Source organism: Mugil cephalus, chromosome 10 (genome assembly GCF_022458985.1).
Source record: "Mugil cephalus isolate CIBA_MC_2020 chromosome 10, CIBA_Mcephalus_1.1, whole genome shotgun sequence".
Taxonomy (NCBI): Eukaryota; Metazoa; Chordata; class Actinopteri; order Mugiliformes; family Mugilidae; genus Mugil; species Mugil cephalus.
Window position 1 is genome coordinate 15,487,703 of NC_061779.1, and position 23,491 is coordinate 15,511,193.

Below are 23,491 nucleotides of genomic sequence, written 5' to 3' on the forward strand. Positions count from 1 at the left end.
GTCTGTCTTTGTTTGTATTTCCTGTTTACTTCAGTTCTTTCAATCCAACAACTACAACAACAACAACAACAACAACAACAAAAAAGAAAAGATCAGCCTGTGCGATAGGACCATGTTAAATTAACTATGACACAACAAGAACTTCTGTTTTACTTTTATTTTCACAGTGATCAGAGGAGTAATTGTTAATATTTTCACGTTCACAGTCAGCGTCTTCAGTATAAATTCAGGCACAAACGACGGGTGAACAGGAGAAGAAACGATTCGGACACAATAGAAAATGCTGATAGCAGCAAGTGGTTTTGGACACGAAGGTCTACAAATGAAACAGAAAATGCATAGTTTAATTTTTCTCTTACAATTCCTATTCCACGTGTTAATTTCTTTTATAGCCCAACCTATGAAAAAAGTAGAATTTTGAAATCCATAAATAGTCAAATGTTCTCTCTCTTTACATATAAGTACCTTCTTTTAAAAGGTGTGTGAGTGGGTGGTACAGCCATGTGTTTAGTTTGGGCAACTATAAATTTGCATTGCCTTCACTTTACATTATTATATTTATATTGTACTCATATTATACAAACGTGTGATTAACCTAAAGGTCGAAATGTAGTTCAAATGAGTTCTATCCCAAAATAAGCACATAAATGATGTTGAGAATTATGTTTTTAATGAGTGTGTTTCGAGGAGTACTCAGAGCCACACAAGATTTCCTATCAGGCTGGAGACTGAAGTCCCCCATGTAGAAGAACACTAAGAGCGCAGAGGAGAGGAGTCACAGCCTTCAGGCAAACAGGGAAGGCCTGATGAAAATCTCTCACTGAGGCACTGGGCTATAATGCACTTATTTCACCAAATGCAAGGTGCATATAGCAGGTCTGGACAAAACCTGTGACAAAAATTATTTGACCAAAACCAAAGGAGACTCTGCAGCCAACGTGCGATCAGGGTCACATTCATGTTCAGTTGCCGGCAGCGCCCTCCTTGGTCGTCGCCTCCTTTTTGCTCTCCTCCTTGGTGCTGCGGTTGAGGCTACCGTTCAGAAAGCTCTGTGAGGTCTGACGCTGGAAGTGCTTCCTGGTGCCCACCAGGGAGGGGTTGTTGACCAGTGTGTACAGGAGCTGCCAGTGGCCGCGGGCTCTCTTGATGCTGGACACTTTGTGCTGCTTCTTCTCCTGCTGGACCAGCTGGATCCCTGCGGATGTTCAGACACCATGATAGCACCGAAAGCACCACACATACACACACACACATAAAATGATAACTGCAATAGAAAAAGACTCTTTTATAGGCCACCAAGGAACGGATACTACAGAAAGAGTAATAATAGAAAGCAATCATTTTGTAATCCTCTAAGCATGGCGGAGGGATACTGGGCTCACCATTAACACACTGAAAGCATGAGCCCCTTGGGCCGCATGAATATGTAACAGGCAATTAGCATAGCTCATCTGTGTAATCAGCTACTCCACGAGTAATCTCTGTAATACAATAGATTGTCCCTGATAACGCATTGTTTTCTAGATGCAGACAAGCAACATCTCCACGGCACACTTGTAATTGCACTCAGCTGCGTCTAGATTCCGCTACAAGCAATGAGTCCTGGTGGATTTCACTGCAAACGTCTCAGTGTAATGTACGTCCCCCTATCTCCACATCACTCACCTCCTATTTGTGCCAATATCATCACTGCAGATCATCAGCAGGCTGCCTTAAAGCAGCGGCTCACAATTTGAGGTATTTACCGTATGTATAAAGCATACACTGGCTTCATCCCTATGAGTAAATATAACATGAACTGTTTACTAGCAGCGGCACTGCCTTTTAGTGATGGAAGCTGAGGGCTCAGATTCAGGACGACAGTTGATTAATTTCTGACGGAGGTGACTGAGACCGGCAGCAGGACTGTAAATTATTCCACAGTGAGACTCAATTTGCTCTTGGCAAATTGTATCAGAACTGCGAAGCCTTCATTTCGCCTGTGCGTGCTAGACAGTGTTATGATCTAATTATGTGTTAAGGTGACCGGCTGTTCAGTTCTAATAATCTCTGGAGAAATTAAAGATGCCATAGTGTCTTTAATATAGATATTAAATTTGTTTTTTTTTTTGTTTGTTTTGTTTTTTTCTGGCTAATATGTATGGCCTCTGTACCATACAACAGTCACAAACATCAACATCATAGTGGATAAATTCCACATGCACGTCCCTGCAGCTGTAAACACTCTTTCACAATACACACAAGCAAATTTTCTTCTAACCATTGTAAAAAACCGAATCTCCATAATTTTGTCAGTGTGTGTGTGTATTATATGTGTTATGTGTAAGGTTTCTTTGCTACAGACCCTCTTCGGCGTCGCGTGACCTCTGTGCGGCTTTGCCCTCCTGGCCCACGGTCTGTAGCAGCAGCCCACAGAAGGCCTTCATCACGGGGTGAGATTGGCTCACCTCAATCTTCAGATAATGAGCATAGCAGCGGTAGGCTGCAGACAGACACAGGGAGGGGGCATCACTCTGACTGGGCAAAAGCAATAAACACATAGGACTGCACCCCCCCCTCCCACCCCACATTGGCTTTGAGGCAATCACACATAATGGCTCTACAATCACACTTCTTTTTTCGTTTTTTTTCTTTCTTTTTTTTTAAAGCACCTGCTTTTCCTGACAACAGATGTCTTAAATCTGCAGCCATTTCAGAGATTGCTGTGCAATTAAGTCCCGGCACTGTACAGAATACAGATATCATACGGGCTGCAGTGAGCTGGCAGCAGCAGTAAAGTGGATGGGATGCAAATGTCTGCCTTCTAAAAGGAATCACGAAAAGTGCTTTTTCTCATGGAAAATTGCTTCCCTTAAAGGTCATGTGAAGGAAAAACATGATGCATCCACAGACGTAAAAGCACACAGTTAAACAGTATGTTAACATCCTCTGCTTGAGACTAAAAAGTGAATGTAAAACATAACTTGAACCCCCTTGCATTATTTGTTGGGAAAACACACAGTGGGTGCAGAACACGTTTGTGCTGCCGAGATAGTTCAAACCGTCCGCGCATGACATTGATTTTGGCCGCATGTTTCAGTTTGTTCAGTATACCTGACAGTGACAGCATGGCCGCCACCTTCGCCATCTGTGCACTGTGCATCTATATCCAACTCACCTGGGTCAAACGCTTCCACGTTGCGGTTAAGAAGACTGATGTCCATGCGTCCCATGTGAACAATGTTGAACAGGGCTGTGATGATCAGGCGCCAGACTGCCAGGAGCACCCCGATCAGGACGTTGACTGGAAACAGCAGGTACGTGAGCAGGAACAGATTACCCCTGAAAGATAAGTTAGAATGTGTCAGGCATAAAGGATGTCAGCGAGCCGTAAACGGTATTGACAAAATAATGTAAACACAGTAAATTACCTGTTGTCTAGGTCTCGCGTGCCTGCTGTTTTCTTGATAAAGCAAAACCTGGCGGTGATGTGCTGAATCAACACAGCCAAGAGAATCATCAGCCAGAAGGGCCTGAAAGAACAAAAACAACAATCAAGCATTTCCTGTAGTGGTGGCAGAAGGCACCGAATCTATTTGTAGCTGGCAGGAAATAATGTGAACCAAATCCATTCCTGAACAAAGTACAAAGAGTATGTTGTTGGCTGAAAACCAAGCAAAAGAACTAGGAAACGGTTTGCACTTTTTAAATGACACATTAAATAAACTAAAACTGGTGGTTTGCACATGATGACGGAGGTAATTATGCCTCTGTCAAAATTGTCCATATGCAAGAGCAGGAGAAGGAGACGCGATAATGCTCACCACATGCTCCACAGGACCTGAAAAAGGATCAGATTCTGTCCGTGCAGGACAGGCATGATTATGAGGAAGACAGCGACCAGAAGGCAGAGGAAGAACACCACGGTCTGGATCATCATGCCTGCAGAGGAAAGATCAGACCTTCAGGGCTCCACCACTTACACCCTGTCCACCAGCCAAATACCAAAAACAACGGAGCTGAGATAGTTACTTGCTAGACTGATATATTTAGATACAACAAAGGAGCACGAAGAGCATAACCAATTAGAATAAGGCAGGATGTGCTAACAGCATGCTTTGGCTGTAGGCCGTCATGCGGAAAAGCCATAAATGTTTTAGTGCATAGAGCGGGTATGATATGATGTGCAAACACGGTGCAGTAGTCTGTATTCAATCCAAAACAAACCATATGATACAAAAAAAAAAGTATGTATGTACATTTACAATAATGTCAAGGAAAAATATGAATACATAGTGTCCTCTAGTGTGTTATTGTACCGAAGAAGATGTGAGCTGCAGTGAAGCTGGTGTATCCCATCCAGCAGACCAGCGCTGGCCGAGAAGCCCTGATACTTCTCTGGCAGTTGTAAACATTATAGATATCTCCTCTGTACAGCCCCTTCAGATTTGACCTACCGAAAGAGAAACACAATCAAGACAATGAAGCAATAAATAAACCAATTCATCACTAAATGTAAAAATTACATTGCAAATTAAAGAGGTAATTTAGTGCAGAATACAACAAAACTGCCATTCAACATATGCGTCTGCAACCCATGTCGTTTAATACCACGTAATTTATGGTAATGGCCCAAAATTTCATTTCTCATCTTTAAAGGCAGTTTCAGCTGCAGCAGCAGTTAACGGAGAGTTAATGCTTCTCTGCCTGGATGATTAGCACTCTATTATGTTACAACAACCATGACATGATAACGAAGGAACCGGACTGCAAAACACGTTCACAAGAAAACTGAAAAGAAAAAAAAAGTCCAGAAAGAGGAAAAGAGCCTGGTATGTTCTGAGACCTACCGATGCAGAACCATAGACCGCATGAGCATAGCCAGGTTGACCAAAGCCGACAGAGTCATCGCGGAGATATAGCACACTGCGGGAAAATCAGCACATGACATTCAGGATGTTTACTGTGGAAGTGTATCATTCATAGTCCACAATAGAGAGATTAGAGCATAAAGTCTGTGTCATATCAATATAAATGTCCACTCATGGATTCTTGCTTTATTCACCTTCTACACACCACATGTAATGAACCACTATCCGGACCACTTCGTGTTTGTCTGGAGACAGCATAATTTTGAAGCCAGCTAAAACGTTTGCAATGTCCTCATCAACTCCCAAGCGGGCGATCTGGAGTGTCGGCACCACCGCTGAGATCAGGAGAAGACCAACCTGAGAGGAGAAAATACAAGCCGTGACATTTATTTATTTACTGTGCAACGACCTTAATAGATTTGGAAAATAAAAACCGGCCTTGACTGTATTTGACTCATCCACTGCTAACAATCAGCCTATTATCTGGTAAGTCAGCCTCAAAGAAGACATGTCAACAAAGCAAAAAAATCTCAAAATTGGCGTGTAAAAGAAAGTGTTTGTCTTCATGGGAGTTACCTGATACAAGGTTATAAAAGACACCACACCAGATATGGCCAGCTTCAGGGGAAAACGGAAAGCTGTTTGGAAAAAAAAAAAGGAATGTTAATAAGTTTTATTGTGTCACTGTTATATATAAACAGTGACACAAAAGTAAGTGTATCTTACTGACGTAGATACACATTCATTCCAGTATTTCCAGCACTTTGTATATACAGTTTTTGTGCATAGTGTTCACAATGTTTCATAATGTTCAATATTTCTACATGAAAACCACTCAAAACATCAGCAAATTTGCACACAGCCTTACAAGTCCCGAAACTACACAGAGGTCCCAATCAAACAAATAAAACACCTAATATAATACTTGTGCATTTATTCATTCTAAATTCAAAACGAATTTGTGCTTATCTGTGAGTTGCAAAAGTGATAACAGCAACTAAACGTTTATGGTAACAGCTGATCGGCCTAACGCTACTTTCATTACCACCTCTGTGTTAAAGGGTGGGATGAGGTTCTGATGCTGGGTGCAGTGTCGTTTCATATCTACACACGACACCTACATTTAAACCAAACATCTCGTTTGTCCACAAAACAAGTTCACAACAGTCTTATGGCTTGTCCTCATGATCGTTAGCAAACTGCACACGGTTAGAAACATTATCCTTGCTATTATGCTACCATGGTTGTTCAGTGTTCTCCTGATGGTGGATTCATGACTATTTATATCAGCCAATGTGAGGGAGTCCAATCGTTGCATAGAAGTTAACTTGGGTTCTTTGTGACCTCTCAGACTTGTCTTGATTAGTCTCGCTCCGGACTCTGGACTAATTTGGAGTTTAAATGAACTTGTAATCCTAGAAGTGAACTTTTCACCGATAATTGTGCAAATATAAGTATGTGTAAATACATCTATTTTATTTATTTTACTGGGATCTCTTTGCCTCTTTTCAGGACTTGTATGAAAATCTGCTGATGTTTTGGGACAGGCTATACAGTGACACTGTATGTTAAATTTCCAAGCCGTTGTTCACTTGCCTTGTTAAGACCAGGCGTAAAAACAAGACCAAGACAATATATTTACCATCCTCCGGTGTATAAATGTATGACTTCACAGCATCAACGACTCTTTGAGGGAGTTTGGGCTTCTCTGTACTTGATGTGCTGAGGTGACATAAAAACAGAGTTACAGGTTTAAACGCTGCACAGAGATTAGAAAACAAGTAAAACACTCTCCATAAATGGAGAAGGAAATGAGTTACTACACAGCGAGGGCCACCTGTGCAAAGAGGACTAGAGTATATGAGGAGATATTGTTCAACCAAAGAAAATATTCCTGTGTGTTCCCTTTAACCACGCTCCAGTATCAAGGAGACTTCACTTAGTTTTTCCACTCCTCCTTAGGACAGCCATGTATTTGCTTGTGAAAGGAAATATTCCAAACCCTGATGTAATTTTGTGGACCCTCTTTCTGTAACACAGATCTCAAAGCAGAAAAACAAAACAAATATGAGTCAATGATGATACTAGGTCTTTGTCGCAGGTGAAGACGTACGTTGACAATCTGCGATAGTGGAAATAGACGTATAGTTGGGGCCTTCTTGGGTTTAAGGGGGGTGTTTGTGGTTCTCATTAGCCTTGAGTAGGAAGACTCAGTTGTGATCATAATATGAGTCTGTTTTATATGAAAAGTAACCAAAAGATTTGCCTTCAGGTCCCTACCGCCCCACTTTTAAATTTAAAATAAAGACTCAATGCGCTAAAGAAGACTCGTTCAAAAAAAAAAGCAGATCGCAAATGAAAACAAAACAGCAGCTCCACTCACGCGTAAAATTAAACACAGCTCAAGTTGTTTCAAACTTGCAATGCTACACTTCATTTTGGCTGAAGAAGGAGACGAAGATAGTTATGTAACAAGGCAACAGTTCAGTGGTGACGTGAGATAATTCTCACCCGATTTTGCTGGGCTTCTTCTTACTGAGCATTTTCTTCACATAGTCTCTGTAGTAGCTGCTGCTGAGATCCTAAAGGAACAGAAACCATGTATTGAATCGCATGATAACAGCATACTGTGTCAAAGATTTTCAGTTCAATTTGAAATGAATTTTGTTATTGAGCTCAGGTTTATGGTGTCAGGTACGCTCCTGTGCAGGAGGCTGGGGTGTGACTCAATCACCTCAACCAGTTTTTTTTTTTTTTTTTTTTTTTTAACGCCCATTCAAAGATTAGCATGAAATAAACACAGCATTGTGTCTGTGCAAGGTAACCTTTTCATAATCTGATCAAGAACATAACATAAACCAATTACGTCAAATCTACTTAAAATGATTAGACCACTGGTGCATTGCGTTAGACTTCACATTTCCCCTTTCCCCTAAACTGCATGAGCATGGTAAGCCCCCCCCCCCAACCCCGATTAGCAGGCAGCTTATAAAAGTTCCTCATGTGCACAGATTCGGATGAAAATGTGCGTCTTAAAAAAGATTATGTTTAATAGTTACATGACTTCCATGAATGTAGGCCGCCAGTAAACATAATACAATGAGTTTGTTATGTAAGCCGGCCCTAATAATTACACCATGAGAGGAGCACAACAATTCGTAATCAGGCATGTCAGAAGAACTCCTCTCAGATGAATACTTACCTCTGTGGCATTGTTCTTCTCAGTGCCCTTTAAGCCCTTGAATAGGAGAAGGGGATACTGGAAACTGAGGAATGCCAAGCAAGCAATCTGTGGCAGGCTGGAGAACAGGGAGTAGTATTTGTGTATCTGGGAATAAAAGGTATAAAAGAAATCACCTAGCAACTTGTTTTGGAAGTTCTCGAGTGGCAAGCTAGGAATACATTTTGCATCGACACAAGGGGCAGACACAAATGGCTTTGTGGTGAGCGTCCGTATGTTGGCCAAATGGGACAACAACACAAAGATCTGAGACCTCCATTGAGGATATTTGAGGGTACATGCTGGGAATTCCTTAACGTTTACAGAGAACTACTACAATTAAAATGATATTCTGTAAAAAGCCCTAAGCTTTTCATTACACAATACCTCAAAAACCAGGATATCTTTTTTTTTTTTTTTTTTACTGACACACACTAAACTGATTAACTGTGACAAAGCCTCTTGATTAAGACCAACAGACAGTGGAACTAATTGTTTTGAGTCATGGCCATTCATGGACACAGACTACCCAAATTACTTGGATGTGGCACAAATCTGGGGTTGTGTAAGGTTTAAATCCCCAACCATGTGTCCATGAATCCACCTTGAAAGCCCGATATTTATCTTTTCAAAGGCCATCTCTTATGTTTACCACAGGCCGGCTTTGTTTGGTGGCCATTGGCTCTCCAGAACAAACCAGCTCTGTTTGCCTTTAAAAAAATAGTTTATAGTCTGACAAACAGCACACAACAGAGAAATAAAAATAACTGTAACTGAGCTGGACGTATGCATTTAGCAGTGAAGGTGATCTTTGCTTACCAGAGGAGTTTTGGGACAGTCAATTTTCTGCCACACCAGAACACCAAAGTGTGTCCAGGACAAGAGGCTACCCAGCACGTAGCCAACTTTATTATGTAAAGTACCACATGCCAGGAGAGGGTAGTATAGTGCGGGGTAGTAGAAGACTCCCAAAATCACCCAGTTCTCTGCAAACACAACAGAAATGTGTGAAGACCAAGAGCAACATCGGAGGGAACACGCTTGTATTTGTGTGAACCGTGTGAAACGAGACATCATCGCCGTGAAACCATGTTTGATTTACAATACGCGACGGCTCAACGGCTGCTGCGCCTTCTCCTCTGCTGGAGCTTCTACTGTTTGGGGATTTTGTGAAGTAGCAGGAGACCAACTCCTTACAGTCATCTCTTATGTAATTTCAGACACAAAGCTTCTTGTAAGTCTAACAATCAAACCGCTGGGTCGAAAATAACACTCAGAATTAATCCAGTTACATAAGGCAGATACTTAACAAAAATAATTAGGTGACTTTCTTTTCCATTTTAACTATTAAGATTAAAAACAATCTGAACTGGTGACTATATTTGGAACGGATATTACGTTTAACTTGAATGGGCTTCTTTTTGGATTTGTGCACTCAACCATTGTAAGTGTGGAAACTAAAAAAATATGGAGCACTGGATGAGCAACAATGTAACAATGTTATGAAGTTTCTTATGTGTGACATCGTTGAGATGTGACTCCAAATTAAAAAAAAATAAAGACAATCCGATGAATATGAAGTAGATGTACAGCGTGTGTAAAATGTGTGTGCAGACAGGTTGATATTAGAGCTGGAGGGTGACCTCACGTTTATTCCCGGGGTCTGTTGTGAAAGGGAGGGGGTTTGGTGAGATGATCAGACCCCACAGTTTGCACAGGAGCACTCCAAACACAGCCACTGCCAGGCCCTTGTGCTGTGTATGGTCCAGGAAGTTGACTGGACTGTGAAATAAAGCAGGTGGTATTTAGAGCTCACATGTTACCCGACTCACATTTGAATGAAACTGTTATTGATAAAATGAGAAAAATTGGGTACTGGCTAATGCAACTGTTTGTGTCTAAAACTGACTAAAACTACATTAAACGTTTTAGCATAAACACCCAATATGAAGCTCTAAATCTATCACAGTTTTCAACTTCTATTTATCCATTCTGTTCTATTAATTGATTTAAAAATGTATGTGTCCTTTTCATTCCAGTGGTGCAGGTTCAATATGATGGCTTAATGGAATTCAAATGTCTGCATAAATGAATGGAAGTCTATAACTGCAGGTCTAATAAATGGTATCATTAGTGTGTTATTTAATGCACCAATGTGGTTCCATAACACAATTAAATCCCAACCTGTAAGATGCAGTAAAATGAGTCTCACCTGAGTAAACCTAGGAGTCCTTTCTGTCTGTCGCCCACCTTCATGCGCCTGGCTAAGACCGCTAGGATCAGCATGACAACAACCTAGAGGAGAAGACATCCCAGTTAGCCTCATCCGCAGAGCGCTGCGTGCGCAGCTGTGGGATCCCCGGAGTTCACGCCTTGACCGGCTTTCGGGCTAAAAATGAGGGGACTTGACGCCACAAAGGGCCAAACCCCAGAGTCTCATTAGCGCTCTCCGTGGATGCAGTCTGAATGGATTGTCATCAGTCAGGATCATTGACCAGTGAGAGTGCCATGACCTGTCTTGACCTGAGGCACATTTAGGAAACACCAGGGCTGGGAAGAATGTCTGGATTTGATCTACATGAATGTTTCATATTTAGAAGAAGCAAAAGCATTGAAAAGTACCACATTCTGTTATTTGAATTGCTCTTGTAGTCTCTGCTGGGGCCTAGACCCACACCAGGATTATTTGTTCTTTGGATCATGGCCCAACCTTTTTTAATCAAATTTGAAACTCCTTTTAACGGACAAAGAATAAGAAAAGCCGTGACTTCCTTAGTGCGTAACTTAATAAAAGAAATGGAGGATCTGTGTGATGTCACATTAATCAAGCAGGAAGACTTACAGATATCGCAGTGATGCATATATGATAGAGCATGTCATCTGCAGTAGGGTCACATGGTGGGATTATTCTGGGGGGGAAAAAAAGGGAACAAAACATTCACACATGAGCAAAATAAACAATGTGAGTCTTAGCATTTAAGGCTTTGCGCCACTGAGCTGACCTTTAGTATACCTCTCTAAACATTTTACACGTCTCTGTCAGGAGCACTTGTGGCTGGAAACTTCTGAAGCTGAAATCCCGCAGCACAGATTTGCATTTAAACGGATTGGCATCAGCGTGACACAGGAAAAACAACAACCGCCTATGTTCACGTTCCCGTGCACTACAAGAGCAGGAATGCCTGGTCATGGGGTAGTCATTACAAATGAAAGAAGGACTCACATCTGTGAGCATAAAGACTACAGGTTCCAGAGAGGAAGATTTAATGTCCCTTACCTGTCCAAACAAAGTGCGAATTTGTAACCTAAAAAGCGTTATTAATCTGAGCCGATGTCAAATTTCACATCTCCAGAATGAGCTGAGGAGGAGGAGCAGCAGGACATTAGTGTCTACGAGGCGGCTAGCTAAAACTGCAAGTGAGCTACAACAGAGGCCACGGGGAAGCCACAGCTCTCTGCACGCAGTCTGTTCATTTTCACAACAGTTAAATGGTTTATAAGATAAACATATTCTGTTTTTCCATCATATTTCCATAATATGTTTCATCTGAGACCATTATGTCTCAGGCGAAACATTATTCCACGCCGTGAGAGCGAAAAATAGGCTTAAAGTGCTTTAGGCGGTCATCCGGGAATGGATGCACTAAAGTTTTGTTCATGGTTTATTGCTTTCTCCAATAACTTCTACTGCCCAAACCAAGCAGCTCCTAGTACAACCTGCAACCTCACAGAAAATTAGCCCGCTTCAACATGACTAATAATATGCACTGAAACAAGAACTCACACAGGCACTGTCAAAGTGTGCCAAGTGTCACCTAATATCTCAATGAGAGGTTTATCTCACAGCAGAAATATTCACACTCACAAAAGTTTAAAGAACAACTAATAAACATTAAAAAAAAAATTGTCAGACTGTGTACGTATTTGGTGATTTTTAGAGTTTAACGTGTGAAATAAAAGACAAATAAACATTTTATATAAGAAGTAGAAACCAAACTTAAGTCAGTCTTAAAAATATGCCCCAAATGTACTCACTCTACTTCAATTTTGGTTGGCAGAGGATCCAGGTCCGGGTACTCATAGTCCAGCAGAGCATCCCTATCCATTGTGCTCTTTTTTGTTTGTTTGTTTTGTTTTCAAAGAGATCCCACGCCTTACAAAGAGTTGGAGGACTTTCAACGACAAGCTCTAGCGACACAGAGCTGCGATCCCGTTTGTCTCAAGGAGAAAACGTGTCTCCCGGGTCCCACGTTGAAGTCTGCTGCTGCTGCGGAGGTGTCCTTGTCGCCCTGTGTTTGGTCTACCCTCACTCACACTCTGCTACCTTCCCTTGCAGCTCCTCTTCAGGTGCCCTGGTCCCTCTGCGGAGCTGAGAGTAATGTGACAGGTCCTGGCTGCAGCGTGCTGCCTCCACCCTGCAAAGGCCCTATTTCAGCTGAGAGTTGCCACCACACCGGGAGCCTGAGGAAGAGAGTGAGAGGCAGTGGGGGCAGTGTGTGAAAGGAGGGAAAAATGTTGAGATCTGGATAGCCAATCTGGAAGGCCACCTGCAGCTTACAGGGATTACATCTACTTTTGGAGTTGGAGTTATTGGACCTGTGGCCAGTGGCTGAAGGGGTCAGGTGTGCGCATTAAAACTCCAGCTATAACTGTGTGGGTAGATGGGAGTAATGAGTCTTACTTATCAGAGCTATCGGAGTTCCACTTTGATAACAGGGAAATTCTCAGGCCTTTCCCTTCAGTCATGGGTCGGTTACGTAAAAGGTTACCCAAACTGCATCCAGGTCAATCACCATCGCAACATGGAACTACACTGGTGTGTTTTCAAAACTGTCAGGCGGATCCTCACATAACAGATACACTGTAACCGTGCATCTTCAGTTTGATAAGAATCAAGGAAGTTCAACTTCGTACTTTGTCTCCTGCAGATAACTTAAGATAATGGTGTCCAAGTACATGTGAAAACAGGTTCTACACCAGATACCAATGTATTCAGTCTGTCACACTGGTATCAAGTGATTTTAACGTGCTGATTTAAAGCATGTCCAGATAGTATAGCAAGTCATCTGGTAAATAACTGATAGAGATCAGGCAGGTATAATGGGAAAGGAGAGACTCTGTGAGCACATGATATGTGAGTGGAGTGGATTTGACAATAGGTGCCCTCACTCTGCCCAGATTTTTGTGTATACCAATGTTGTGTTTTTTTCAGTTTTTTTGTCACATTATATCCAAAAATAAAGACGGGTTATGGACTTGCAATGAAAATCTATCTTAGACCATTAAACTGCTGCTGTCAACTGTCTACATCGCCACATCCTCCCCTTCCAAAGATGTATTGCAGTAGAGATGTTTTGCATTATTAATGGAGAAGCAACTTTATTTTCCGATTACTTACTTTTTCCCCCATAATTTCAGATTTAGCTGAACAGCAACAGGAAACACTCTTGTCTGTAAGAACAAGTTCTGGCTCGAGCTTCTCAGATGTAAGTGTTTTCTGCTTTTCACTGTCTGGTTTTGGGCTGTTGGTCAGACGTATCAACAGATTAATCTGCAATCAATCAATAAAGTTGGTAATGGAGGAGAATTAAGAAGAAAACCGGCGTTTCTATGTTTTATATTTCACATGACAACATGACCTAATTTATCTCATTAGTTGGATCTTTGTACTCAGTGATGGCCCTGCCCCTGAATCAAGACAAATCTCTGTCACATATTAAAACCTCTCGGCAGCCAAGGTACAAAACAGACGTCCGTCACGCCACATTTCAACGGATTCGTTAGACCTACGATCACCATCACTATTTTTTGGGTCATTTTCCTCCCCTGTTAACTAATAACTAATGAAGCTTCTCAGTTTCCCAAAGAAGCTCTCAAAGAAGTAATACGGCTTAGGCAGTGGGTCTTCACGAAGAGCGACCACCATGAGCACACCACAGGCATGTGAGTGCTACAAAGACAGACTGAGGTCAAAGGCCACGGCAACACCCCAGCTTCAATTATTTTCATTCAGCAGCAAGTTCAACAAAGCAGCGTGCCCTTTCTACGTTTATGCACCACAGTATACACAAGCGTTTGCATCTGTCCTGTGCAATACATCCACAGAGATCTACCCCTGCATTCAGCTTCGGCTGGCTTAGACTTAAGTCTGTTCTGCAACGCTGCCTCCTTGTCAGCGTGCGCTCATTATGCCAAGATTACAGTCACACAACTTTAAAATTTCCCTCCTAACACTCTTGAGAAAACATGGGTTCTCAAGGATGATGAGCGACCAAACCAAATGTGCTCCCGAAAGAAGAAAAAGCAGCCCAGAAAAATAAAGGGGTCACTGAACAAAGAATGCTTTGAACAGTTACATCACAGGGAGGCAGTTTGATTGAGCCAGACAGTTCGCTTGTATCAGGTGTAGGAAGTCGACTCAAAAGCTTTTTTTGGGGGGAGGGGGGTAGGAACTATGAGCATCAGCCTTGTATAAATACAATAACTGAGCTGGTTTACTAATTCATTTATTATAAACATCAGCAATAGAGTCAAACTAGTCTAACCTCAGACCCAAAACACGTAAAACAATCCTTCAACAGACAATAAATATACACTCACCTAAACTATAAATGCACTGTTAGAGTTTTCTACTTTGCAGACTTGCCAGTTCATTAGGTACACCAGCGAAAACAAATGCATTCAGATATGATATAGCTCTGCGTTAATTCTTAGCTCCGTGACTGTTATAATGTTCAGTTTATGTTTAAAGGTGGTAAAAGTAGCGTATGATCATTTTGGAGGATGTCGTTTATGGTGCTGTAAAACTACTGTATATTGAATAAAACAGAAAAGCGTTTCTGTCATTTAGCCAAGCCTAGTGACTAAGAAGGAGGGGTTGTCACAATAACAGAAACTAGTACTACAAACTACAGACCCCCAAATGAAAACATGATTAAACCAAGGACTCTCTCAGTTATTTGCAACCTATATTGAATATTATCACCTTTTAGTGCAGGACTGTTATATTATGACGAATCTGTTTTCACTGCAATGAACTGGCAACTGAGTGTATATACGCGTTAAGAATACGCAAATATTCACTTTATTTCCCACAGTTGGAGACACCGCGGAGGAGCCAGCAGACAGGTGACTGTCGCCCGGCTCCTCACAGCTGAGCTTGCTCGTATTGTTTTCTGTGAGGGACGGCCGCAGGTTGGATTTCAAACGGGACACCACGGACAAATGTCATGCCTTTGAAGTGGAGCTTGATCTTCTGAACAAAGAACACTTTGAGCCCGAGAGCCACGACAGGTAACTGAGTCACCTGCACGCCTCTGTTCCGCATATTATTATTTTTTTTACTAACTGTTCCATAGCGATCCAAAACCTGCCACGTGTTTTGCGCGCACCAGGAAGGGTAGCAACAATGTGATTTATTGTGTGTTTCGTATCCCCCGGTTTTATAAACGCTGATGAGCTGGTTTACTTACCGGCCACATGTGGGTGTGCAGCAGAGCCAGGTAGGCGTGGAAGGTTAATGCCAGTGCTGATTACTGACTTTGTGGAGCGAGCAGACATTATGTCACATTTTTTTTAAAAAAAGGTGGATTTTGCGATTCATCTGAAAATGTTTAGCACTTCATTTCACTCAGCACGTTACCCCACAGACACGCCTCCATAGCCCACTACTCTGCAATTCAAAACCGGGGCCTTACCTTGTGTTGATGTTGTTCTGCCTGTCTCTTAGTTTGGAGATCTTCAAGTGGCCAAATGAGGCTTCATGACTTTTCAACATATACTGGCCCAAGTTTAATAATTACAAAGAACAAAAAGAAGAAGAATAAGAAAAAGAAAAAAAAATCAATCCCAAGTGCAACTTTTTCTGGACGCCTCCTGGAGTGTGAAGTTGGAACTTTGAACTGTTCTCTATCTTGTTGTGGTGGATGCATCATAAAAGTGCTGCTGCAGGCAAAGTGTGGGAAGGTTGTTGTGAAACATACAGAGGTCACTGTGGTCAAGTTCACATTGTTATTTGTGCAATACATTTTGTACAATACATTTAAGCCATCAATCATTTAGGTGTGCCTTTTGGTTGCAATCAATACTTCAAGTTTTTATACCTGTTGGGGTTTTTTTGATCTCATGCCGAGCTAAGCGGGTGTTCACTCCTAGTCACTTTACAGTGTACAGCCTGGATTTGTTATGTTTATTTGATTATGTGGCATCACTGAGTCTCTGCTTGTGTGTGGCTCAGATAAACAGGTCGGGGACTCTGTGGGAAATTTACCTACTACTTCTTGGATGGGGAGGACCTTTCTGGCCTTCCCGTCATGCGAAGGGGGGGACAAGAGTGCACTGTGACTCAAATTGAAGTGAGGTTCCAGTTAAAAAGCATCACCAGAGACACATATCTCACCTTTAAGCTTATCTTCTTTTGTCTGGCTTCCTCTCAAATGGTGCAAATGGTGAATACTTACACTGCATGTCTACATGTCTGACATCCTGTTACACATTCCTTTGCACCCTCTCTCGAGGGTGCAAAGGAATCACAAGGAAGAGCCTAGTATCCTAATTATTAACTTGCTGCCTCTTTGTTTTTTTTTTTGTTTTTTTTTTTCTGAAACACGCAACTGAGTTTGCAGTCTGCTGTCAGAGTTGTGCTTGTACCGAAGTTAAATGCAAGCAGGAGACGCCTCCATGTCCTCAGCTTATCTGCGTTAACACAAAACTATATCTTCCATTTTTCTTCCACAGTTAATTTTGATTTGAATGGAACAAAATTGATGTTTATCAGCTTAAAATCAGCATCAAATTCTGTGCCATCCCTGCATTTTTTATTCGGTTCTCCGTAAATATTAACATTTCATTGTTGGCAAAGTCAATTCAAATTGAGTAACAGTGAGAAATATTACCTCAATATTAAATCATGGCTCCCAGAGGCCTCCTGGGTGCACAGGGCTAATTACTGGGGATATTTTTCTCTGGCTCAGTCCGCTACCCTGCCTCTGTCATAATCAATGAGCCTTGTAACACTCAATTAGAGCATAATTGGATTTGTGCATGTTCGAGGTGGAAAAAAAACGTACATTTGAGCAGACATGAAAGGCCCGCTTATCTCTGTTGACAGCTGCAATGAAGCTGAATTGGGTCGGCCCGTTGTAAATTTCAGAAAAAATTAAGTTAGTCGTGTTCCGGCACGCCCGCTCCCACTCTGTCCCCAGATGCCTTGCGTTTGGCTCGGTGAAAACAGCTTAAATTTACATTAGAATGGCTGATTAATAATTTACAATTTGGCACGAAGCCGTAACTGAATGAATCAAAATGTACCGTTCACACTGATGTGTGCATTCTGTTTGAGGTTAGACAACATTATGAGACAAGTTGTTTGATATGCACTATTAAGAAGAAAGCAACCGAGTAAAAATATAACCCTAAGATCACAGTTACGTTTGAATTCTGACAGTTTTCATCAAAGTGTAAATATGTAAACATATTTTAGTACGTCAGAAGACAATCTGCATCAGTTGTTAGATTTACCATTTCTAGTTCTATTTCTTAATAATTGTGATCAGAAATTGGAACTTAACTGTTTACATGGACCCTAAATAAAAGCATATGTGCACAGAGAGGCTCACATCCACAAATATACTAGAAATATAATGTTTTTTCCTTTTTTATTGTTGACAATGCTGAATCCATTCAATAGAAACAGACGATTATGGCGCCTACGTCAGTTGTGGCTTTATTTATCCTTTTAAACACTTTATTGAAAAAGTCATTGTTGCTACCTCCATGGCCGCTTCGTCCATCTTTTTAAATCCATTTTTAAACCCACGTGCTTTGCTACCGCCATGTTTCTGTCCTTGTCGGAAACTTGTCAAATCACCTGATCCATACCTGACATGGACTCACATGGTAGAAAACATGGTTATTAGCTACTAATATTTTCCTATCGCACATATTATTAAAAGGACATGCCACTCCTCTCAATCTTATTGAAACTTTCCTCCAACAAGCCTCGGTTTGGTCTATTTTAACTGAGATGTTTGTTGTTTTTTTCTGATGAAACCATTATTCTGATTAATGGCCGGATACCAGTATCCCTCTAAACGCAGACAGTGACTGGAGTCCATCATGGCCTAATCTACAAGTGATAATTCAACACGTCATTTTCTCAATTTTTTAACAAATAACAAAAATAACGGCTTATTTTCCCGTTCGATATTGAAGACGTCTAGCCCCTCACGTGCTGTGAAGTTTATTTTGCACTCAGAAAGGTTTTCCAGCTTTTACTCTGAAGTGTAAGCTTGTTGACGTCAGCACACATTCCTGGGATTTATTATGAGAAAAGCTTGTGAGACTCCGAAATGTCACTCATTCACGTCAGGCTGACGCTTGTCTGAGTCATAAACCTCTCCCTGTTCCCGGGTTGTGTAGTGCGCTACGACTTTTTGCCCTTTTGAAATTCTAAGCTCTTTGGGTGTGATTTACCAACGAATTGGCGCCCTTAAAAATGTCACAATACAGGAGAAAACCTCTTGTGACCAATCCATTCATGTGATGTTCCTCATTTTTTAAATTCATCAACAGTTGGGCAGCCCGTGTGTCATCAGTGACACAAAATATTTATAAGTCACAAGTGTCCAGTCAGGGTGGACTGTCAGAAAAGGAAACTGGAAGAAACAAATTCAGACCAACTTCCCCAGTTCCTGATCAGCTTCTGATGGTGGGTTAAAGTTGAAAACAAATATCTGAGATTGTGAATGAAATCTTCTTTTTGGGCATTAAATTTGGACAAAATTAGTATACACACACAAAACACCAAAGATATGCAGACTGACGAAATGAACTCAGTTCAGCTTTAGCAAAGGTGATTTGAGCTTTAACTGATTTTGTCTAAAACACTCTTTAGCCGTTGTTATAGATTTTAATAAGTGTGCTTTCTGGTTGACAAGCTTCTGTGCTACATGTGATGCTGAATGTAAACACCCCCTGGATGAAAAAAAAAGAAAATCAATTTCAGTCGAACTGGTCGTTTTGGTTTTGATATATCGCTGTTATCGTGGTGGTCCGGGAGCTCAAGATTTATTCCCCCAGCTTATGAGAACGGGATGCTATATCTAAGAAGCCCGTGACAAGTACAAATCTTCCTGATAGTTATTAAAGTGGTCGTGATCACTTTGCCGCGGACGCCGGTGTGCAGCGCTCAGTGTGTCACGGCCCTGCTGCGATGGCCTGACAAGCACCTCGAATTTATGGCTGGGAGGGAGGGTCGTGTCTGAGCTGCTGTACAATAATCCCCTTTATATAACCGTCGGGAGAACACCTCGGCACACGGAGCCCACTGAGTCTCAAGAATTTAATTTGATTTTCATGATCTGTTTATCTCAAACGACAGCCCACGCTTTACGTTTAAACACTTCCTAGAGATCATTGCGGCGTACGGGTGCATTTAAACTGACTTACCGGTTTATTAAGTAGCACCTTCCTCGTGTGTGTAAATGGAGGTAATGGACATAATATTTACTAATGATATAATGCAGTGCAAGTAAATTCAACAAAACTGAACATTTTAAGCTTGGGCTGTACTGTACCTAATAATCTGACAGTATGTGTGTGTTTCTGCTGAAAGACAGTGAGATAAAAGAGGTTAAAACAGTGAGTTTTTAAACTAAATCGTGCCAAGATGCTCTGCCCTATCATGTGATCGTTGCTCTTTGTGATTGTGTGTTGATGTCTCATTTAGTTGGGGTGTTGTTCATGTCAGTTTGATAGATGGTGTCCTTGCCACGGCCTCTATTTTGTCATGCGTGTGCACTTGTGTGCGTGTGTGTGTGTGTGTGGTCGGCGCGCGCATAAATTTAAAGGCTATGTGTTGACGTGGCTCGTGAGCCGTGGATGATTGTTTGTTTGTTTTTGACTGAATTTTTAATGTTGCGGTCTTATCTTGTGACCTATTAACCTGGATGGGAGAAAGTTCAATAATACTGATATCTTTCCACGACCTTCTATTTTTCCCCCCCTATAATCAGAAGCAGTTTTTCTTTTTGTTTGTCTTCATTTTGTTCCATCCTTAAATGTTCAAAAGGTCACACAATGCGTCATCCTTTAAACGCAACAAGATATCTCATGAAACGCGAAAACAATTTACGATAACTATGCTATCCAGAATGAATCACACACAGAATATCAGAGAGGACACGATATGAATATCAATTCAGCAACAAAGCGGCGCTGCCTCGATCTGGTGGTACATTTGTTTTTCTTTTTCTTCATCTTTCTAATTGTGAGAAGAAAAATTAACCCCAGCACGCTTAACAGAATTGCTATCAAAATGAGAGGTTTGCCAAATTCTCCCAAAGGAAATGAGTGAGGGCAGTGAGAGGTTGTTTCTTTAAGCTTGTGAGTTTGTGATGAATATGTGAGCCAGTGTGCAGTGTTTCAGATCAGAGATGCGTTGTAGTTTTTCTTGTTTTGGTTAAATTCTTAACATAAAAACAGAGGTGATATCTGCCTCTGTTCTAGTTCTCCAAATGGGATTATGAAGCACCAGATTGTCAGTGGCCCAGTGTTCTTAGTGTGATAAATTTTTTCTTATTTTTCTTATTTATTTAGATTTTTTATGGTAAAAACCAATCAAGTGTTTTTTTTCTCTTTTTTTTTGTCTTTTTTTATTTCGTTTTTCTGACTTTTTTTGTTTAACTGTTTAGCTTTTATGTCTAGAGAGCTACTCCTAGCACTGTCCATGTCCCCTGTGCTATCCAGAGTGAGGACTGTGATTCCCATTGAACTTCAGAGGAAGTGCCAGTCCTCATGGGGAATGTGAGGCTTTAAGACTGTACGGGCGGATAGAGACATGCTCCTGAGCGGTAGGAAGGAGAGCGGCGGGGGTGCTGTTTCTGTGAATGAGAGATGGTGCAGTCCTGCTCATATAACTGTGAAGGAGTGTGTCTGTACACCGGACATTGAACTTTCAGCAGTGGGATTGCGTCTGTTTTACCGAGAGATTTCATATCTTTGTCGGAGTTGCTGGACCTCCCCTGAGTCTGAAGTTGGAAAGGATACTGGTGCTGTACTGATGCCAAAGAAGCCCATCCCATCCAGCCTCAACGACTTCAGACTGGTGGCACTGACATCACACGTCGTGAAGGTCCTGGAGAGACTCGTCCTAGCTCAGCTCAGACCCCCGGTGGCCCCTGCCTTGGACCCTCTTCAGTTTGCGTATCAGCCTCATGTTGGTGTTGAGGATGCTGTAATGTACCTTCTGCAGCGAGCCCACTCTCACCTGGATGGTGGGAGGGGCACTGCAAGGATCATGATTTCTCCAGTGCTTTTGACACCATTCAGCCCTTTCTGATGAGTGAGAAGTTGCTCAGGATGGGTGTCGGCTCCTCCACCGTCTCCTGGATTGCTGATTACTTGTCTGACAGGCCCCAATTTTAGCGGCTGGGGGGCTCCCTGTCAGATATCGTGGTCAGTAATGTGGGGGCACCACAGGGGACTGTCCTATCTCCATTTCTGTTCACTGTCTACACCTCTGATTTCCAATACAGTTCTGGGTTCTGCCACCTGCAGAAGTCCCCTGACGCCTCTGCAGTGGTAGGGTGTATCGGAGATGGACAGGAGGTGGAGTATAGCACACTGATTGCGGACTTTGTGGAGAGGTCCCATGTAAACCACCTGCTCCTGAACGTGGATAACACCACATTGACTTTAGGAGGAAGAGGACACCAGTGGAGCCCAACATCATCCAGGTGAAAGTAGTGGTCTACATGAACTACAGATTGGACTGGAGGGACAACAGTGATGCTGTGGACTAGAAAGGCCTGAGTAGACTCTGCTTTCTCTGGAAGCTCAGGTCTTTCAGTGTGCACGGTGAGGTAGTGAGTGCCCTGTGGTTTGTTGGGGGAGTAGTACCAGCAGAAAAGACATGAGTAGGATCAACAAACTGATCCGAAAGGCTGGACAAGTGATCGGTAGGGAGATGGAGACATTTGTCTCAGTGAGTGACAGGAGGACACTGGGTTAACTGCTCTCCATTATGGACAATCCGTCCCATCCACTACACCAAACATTAGAGGGACAGTGGAGCTCATTCTCCAGCAGACTGATTCAGCTCTGCTGCCACAGTGAACACTACAGCACTTCTTTGATTCCTCATTCTATCCAGTTGTATAACAGCTCATCTTTTTGTAACGATTAAGCTACTATGACCAAGCAATTTCCCTTTTGGATCATTAAAGTCTAAGTCTAATTTTAGGTCAACAGCTACCAAAACCACCTGCACTGGTTCGCCACATATTATCCCCCTTAGTCATTTACAGAGTAACATATTATTGAAAATGCAAAACTTGAGTCAGTGAGACGAAGCGGCTGTGATTCCTTCCCGGGGTTTGTCTGGATATTTTGCACGCCTCCCAAGCAGAGCTGCCGTTTGTGCCACGGGGACTGAGTTTGACCACTCGTTGCAAGCGAGGAAGCCTCCCGGTCTGTAAAGAGCGCTAGATTTTTCTGATGAATAATGTATTCATAGTCTGGAGCTGCAGACGTGCCTCACTGTGTGTTCAGAGATGCTTGACTTTCACACGTCTCTGCTGGAATGAGACTGAATCCAGAGCTTGTCTCGCCTATCAGCAGCTGCGGGGAATATCCTACCATGCACAGAGAATTTCTGTAGTGTTGTTGTAGATTTTTTTTCAGGCTCCATATTGGCTTTGGAGGCTTTATCTATGTGACTTGTATACATTTTGTACACCATTCCTCAGTGTAGGTTACTCCTAGAGTCTGAACTGGATATCATTAATTTTTATTGACCCGTCCAGTAGACTATGATCACCAATAGAGTTTGGAGGAGAAGAAAGGGGTTAAAAAAAAAAAAGAGAGAAGAGACTGATTACAGTGCTTGCTTTGAAGACAGGTTAGTGGTCCACGTGGTGATTTGTAAAAGCCAGTTAAGTCACAAATGGCCGAGCGTCTGGGTGTTCTCTGAAGCTGCCGGTAAATCCTCTCAGGAGTGTAGTGCCATCGCGCAGCACGGGACCCCTGCAAAGATCACTCAAGCAAGACTCCATTAGCAGAGGACTTCTCGCCACATGTCACCGAGTGGGGGGAAAAAAAAACAAAACACATGTATTTGTCTGACTCTAAAGGAGGAATGCAAGCAGTCATAAATTTAGGTTTCTGTAAACATAGCCTGACACGGGTTGCTTGTGTAATCTACAGTGTGATGAGTAGAGGGTTTGGTGTAATACTGGATTTAATGTGTCGTTCGTGATAATATGTGATGTTATTCCTAGAACAAACTGCTCAAGTCTCACACACACATAGAAATATCGCAGACATTTAGCAACAGGATTTGTTTTTTGGAGCATCTGCCTGGTATTGTTTTAGTGCAACTGCAATTGTGATTTCCCTGATGGATTAACAGTATTGGTTTTGA

General features: G+C 42.1%; 2 protein-coding genes across 4 annotated transcripts in view; one reads left to right on the forward strand and one right to left on the reverse strand.

Annotated features, from left to right (window-relative positions):
• Positions 1 to 7: 7 nt before the first annotated feature.
• Positions 8 to 15,970, reverse strand: stra6 (signaling receptor and transporter of retinol STRA6). 2 transcript variants are annotated; one of them, XM_047596367.1, is made up of 18 exons: positions 15,768 to 15,970; positions 12,106 to 12,531; positions 10,913 to 10,979; positions 10,283 to 10,365; positions 9,719 to 9,852; positions 8,890 to 9,056; positions 8,053 to 8,178; positions 7,362 to 7,432; positions 6,493 to 6,572; positions 5,427 to 5,488; positions 5,045 to 5,207; positions 4,830 to 4,905; positions 4,299 to 4,432; positions 3,804 to 3,921; positions 3,411 to 3,512; positions 3,158 to 3,321; positions 2,345 to 2,482; positions 8 to 1,195 (listed from the first exon to the last, which is right to left on the reverse strand). In XM_047596367.1, exons 2-18 carry the CDS (start codon positions 12,174 to 12,176, stop codon positions 963 to 965), a joined length of 1,989 nt encoding a protein of 662 aa, XP_047452323.1. In that variant the 5' UTR covers positions 12,177 to 12,531; positions 15,768 to 15,970; the 3' UTR covers positions 8 to 962. The 2 variants fall into 2 exon arrangements, with proteins under 2 accessions (XP_047452323.1, XP_047452324.1); XM_047596368.1 differs by lacking the exon at positions 15,768 to 15,970 and adding an exon at positions 15,543 to 15,673.
• The window catches only part of ccdc33 (coiled-coil domain containing 33), a 46,045-nt gene continuing 35,100 nt past the window's right edge, over positions 12,547 to 23,491 (forward strand). Inside the window, exon 1 of one of the 2 annotated variants that reach the window (XM_047596372.1) lies at positions 12,547 to 15,363. The gene's annotated coding sequence lies outside the window, so the exon portion shown is untranslated. The remainder of the gene's footprint in view (positions 15,364 to 23,491) is intronic. The other variant, XM_047596373.1, reaches the window with a different exon arrangement.